At 34.5% G+C, this 4,695-nt stretch overlaps 1 protein-coding gene across 2 annotated transcripts in view; it reads left to right on the forward strand.

Moving 5' to 3' along the window:
- Positions 1-4,695, forward strand: part of LOC106459433 (acetylcholine receptor subunit alpha-like) — a 123,144-nt gene that overhangs the window by 56,674 nt on the left and 61,775 nt on the right. For both annotated transcript variants that reach the window (XM_022385934.1, XM_022385935.1), the window contains exon 2: positions 891-1,030. In XM_022385934.1, coding sequence (XP_022241642.1) covers positions 891-1,030 — 140 coding nt within the window. The remainder of the gene's footprint in view (positions 1-890; positions 1,031-4,695) is intronic.

A 4,695-nucleotide genomic window follows, 5' to 3' on the forward strand; every position in this document is an offset into this window, starting at 1 on the left:
TATCTTACAAAGTATGTGTATACTTGGAGAAGCTGCTTCAAGTACCGTGGTTACAGTAAAACAAAAATGAACTCAGAAGTATCTTACGAAGTACGTGTATCCTTGGAGAAGCTGCTTCAAGTACCGTGGTTACAGTAAAACTGAACAGCTCTTGTTGTTTTTAGCACAAAACTACCAAATTGACTATATACACTCTGTCTACCGCGAAGAATCGAACCCCGCACTTTAACGCTGTAAGTCCTTAATCTTACCGCTGACCTACAGGGAGGCAACTAAATTACTTCAGGGACCAATGAAAAAACAGCAAATTATTTTTTGAATTGTTCTGCACATGATAATTATTTACAAGTTTTGTTTTGGGGTAGGGGAGGGTAAGTAATTATTCCACTAACTAAATAAATACTGCAGCAGTTGCAACGAAACATGTTTCGTACTCATAATCTGAGTTTCCGTACTTTGCTACAAAACAATTAACTATTTAACACGCTAGTATTTATTTATATTAACTGTTGCATATTTCTTTGTATTAGATCAATCTTGTCCCACCCCCTCCAGTGGCTCAGCGGTATGTCTGCGGACTTACAACGCTAAAATCCGAGTTTGGATAGTCGTGGTTTGCAGCTTTATGCTTAACTACAAATAAACAAGATCAATCTTAGTAAAGTGATCTATAAAAACTGGGCTGTTGATAAGTGCATTCGTAAAATATAATTGAAGTAAAATACAAATGAATATTGAGATTTAATGCAACTTGGCTGTTTTGTGGAATTTTCTAACATAACCTAATCGACACGTTGTACAAAATAGTATCGAGATTATATACCTACACACATTCTGTATTATTTGTGAATATTTTGAAAACTTTTAATATGTTTTCTCTTTCAATCTAGATACAGAAGCCAATCCTGATGCTAAAAGGCTCTACGATGATCTTATATCTCCTTATAATAAGCTGGTTCGCCCTGTACTAAACGTTAGCGAAGCTCTGACTGTTCAGATCAAGCTGAAACTGTCACAATTAATTGAGGTGGTAAGTAGCATTATCCTATTGTTATGACTCTGTATCATGCTTTGAGGTGGTAAGTGACATTATTTTATTGTTATGACTCTGTATCATGCTTTGAGGTGGTATATGACGTTATCCTATTGTTATGGCTCTGTATCATGCTTTGAGGTGGTATGTGACATGATCCTATTGTTATGACTCTGTATCATGTTTGGAGGTGCTAAGTGACATTATCTTATTGTTATGACTCTGTATCATGCTTTGAAGTGGTATGTGATATTATCCTATCTTCAATACTGTATCATGTTTTGAGGTACTGAGTGACATTATCCTTTTTTCATGACTGTATCATGCTTTAAAACAATTGTAGATGTGTATTTAGTTTTTAGAATTGTAGTAGAACAAACACTTAAGGTTTAGAAAATAGGTTAGGATTTAAACTCTGAAGTTAAACACTGGAAAATAGGTTTAAAGTGCCTTTGTATGTAAGAATAAGAACACCATTAAGCGTAGTCTACTGTGCTAATGATAATGCCGGTGGCCTTTGAATTTTAGAATAAAGGTATGCATAGTTTTGTAGGTATACAATAATGTCTGCAAATGTCAACATTTCATGTGTACACTTCTCTAGTACGCTTGTATTGCGCGCCTGATTTTTGTTTTTCTTACTGGAAGTTTAATGTGGAACCAATAGGAAGAGAGAATATGACAAATAAACCTAAAGTGTACGGTTACTATTAAAGATGCCAGTCTCCTAACCAGATCATCATCGGTACATGTTTAGACAAATCATTGTTTGAACGACTAACTAAAGCTTTTTTTTTGGAGGCTGTGTGTTGAATTATTATCAAATTGTTTTTAATTACACACGATCATGTTTAATTCATCTTTTAAAATAACGTTAACGCTTAGTTAAACACGTTACTTTTAAATATCTTGTTCAGCATTTTTTACTCCTAAAATTTGATTTTTTAAAAGTTTTGACTAAATGCATTATTAAGATGTCGAAGTTTTAATGACGACTGGATTGTTACTTATTTTACTTGTTTACCGGACTTTTATTACATAACTAGATCAACTTAGTGTCGGTAGGAAAAAAACAGAAAAAACAAACCTAAGAAATTAGAAACAGACTTCCTTGTAATTCTCAAGGATGCCGTTATTTTTCTACTAGCAGAAACCATCACATAACACACCAAGCTTCAGGATTCTATATCGTGTTTAACTGCAGATTCCAGAAAATGTATTTTTTTGTGCTAATTACAATTTCAGTTTCACGTTTCTCTTCGTAAAATGACTACCCTTCTCTGTAATACAGAAAAGCACTGAATTGTCCAACCTCCTATACACCCAACTACATGTAGATACACAGAAACGTGCAGTAGTTTGCAGCATACAACTAATTAGTTTGGCAATTAGAGAATAATCTTATGCACAGTTGAATAAGGTCTATTCAAACCGCATCAGTGCGTGAAACAAATTACTGAGTGCATTACCAGCTTTTCCTTTCTTTCTTGCATGAAGTAAATTGTTGAAACGTCCATAAAATATTCTTTAACAAAATAATACCGACACATAATAAGTTTATAACTTCAGGAGGTATAACATATATATAGTTATACATACATACTATATAAGGTATATCGTTAAATAGTCAGTCAAATATCATATCGATATCCTAATAGATTATTTGTAAAACCATGGTTGTTAAATTGTTTGTTTTGAATTTCGCGCAAAGCTACACGAGGGCTATCTGCGCTAGCCGTGCCTAATTTAGGAGTGTAAGACTAGAGGGAAGGCAGCTAGTCATCACCAACTCTTGGGCTACTCTTTTACCAACGAATAGTGGGATTGACCGTCAAATTATAACGCCCCCACGGCTGAAAGGGCGAGCATGCCGGACCAGGTTGTTGAATAATTAATCTACATGTTTTAAACACTTGATAATTGGAGCAAGTGCACATCTTTTGGCTTTCGTTATTCTAGTAGCCAAACTGCTTTGACTGTTTTTTCAGAGACAACTATTGACAGTAATATTTCCTATTATAATCCATGTAAAAGAAATTTCAATGTTTTGATAACATCTACTCTATTTTATCTTAAACTTGGACTACCAAATTGTTTAAGAGAGCTAATAGTTCATTTGACTTATTTATTTTAACCTAAATAATTTATTGTTTACTCGCTTAGTGATTCAAGACATACAATTCTTTGACATGTTTCCCCCATAAACACGAAATTAGGAAACAGTTACGATTAAGTTATTTTGTGTGTGTATATTTAAACACAATTATTCGACATGTTCCCCCATAAACAAGAAATTAGAAAACAGTTACGAATAAGTTATTTTGTATGTTTGTTTAATCACAATTATTCGAAGCAGCTGGAGTCACGATCACTTAATTTTACTCCTGACATCATTAAATTCATTTCCCAATAATATAATAATATTTTCCTCAAGCTGTATATTAGAATGACAGAGAAAGATATTATGATAGATGTCCATCTTATCCTACACCTCTTACTTACTTAGTTGTGTGTGAATATTTAGCCATCAAACTTAATTGCTTGAGATAACTCGTCTATTACCTTGGCACGCGAATTAAACGTACATTATTTTTCCTAGATACCCGTTTTCTTGCAAGTGTAATATACATTATTAGGTAACTATAAACACTAGATGGATAATCGTAATTTACCAGTTACTTTACCAGAACTAAATACTGTACAGAGTTTCGAGGCCATAGATTTTTGTATATTTGTTTTAGAATTTCGCGCAAGGCTATACAAGGGCTATCTGCACTAGCCATCACTGATTTAGAAGTGATACACTACAGGGAATACAATTAGTAAACACCACCCACCGCCAACTCTTGGGCTACTTTTAACCAAGAGAATGTGGGATTGACCGTCACATTATAATGTTCCCACGGATGAAAAGGAGAACATGATCGCTGAGGGGATTCGAACACCGACCCGCAGATTGCGACTCAAGTGCCCTGTCGAATAGGCCATGCCAGGCCCCTAAGGGACTAAAATGAAGGCAGCTAGTCAACAACATCCACCATCAGCTCTTGGGTTACTCTTATCTTGGTGTTGGAAAGAAACGGTAGACATGACGCCATCCTCAACAGAAAATCCCATTTGATCACAATGTCTTAGGTTTTTTAAATTACATTTATAAGATAACATTTAACGCCTTTCTAATAATATTTAAAAACTATATTCGGGTTTAGTTTTTATATTTATCTTAGCTGAAGTGTTGAATATTATTGAGTACTTTTCGAACCATTTTTCACTTGCCTTGTAGAAAGAGTATCTATACTAGTGTACTTTTCGAACCATCTTCCACTTGCCTTATATAAGGAATATCTAGTGTTGAATATTACCGAGCACCTTTCGAACCATCTTCCACTTGCCTTATATAAGGAATATCTAGTGTTGAATATTACCGAGCACCTTTCGAACCATCTTCCACTTGCCTTATATAAGGAATATCTAGTGTTGAATATTACCGAACACCTTTCGAACCATCTTCCACTTGCCTTATATAAGGAATATCTAGTGTTGAATATTACCGAGCACCTTTCGAACCATCTTCCACTTGCCTTATATAAGGAATATCTAGTGTTGAATATTACCGAGCACCTTTCGAACCATCTTCCACTTGCCTTATATAAGGAATATCT

The sequence above is a fragment of the Limulus polyphemus genome, unplaced genomic scaffold (genome assembly GCF_000517525.1).
Source record: "Limulus polyphemus unplaced genomic scaffold, Limulus_polyphemus-2.1.2 Scaffold607, whole genome shotgun sequence".
Classification (NCBI taxonomy): Eukaryota; Metazoa; Arthropoda; class Merostomata; order Xiphosura; family Limulidae; genus Limulus; species Limulus polyphemus.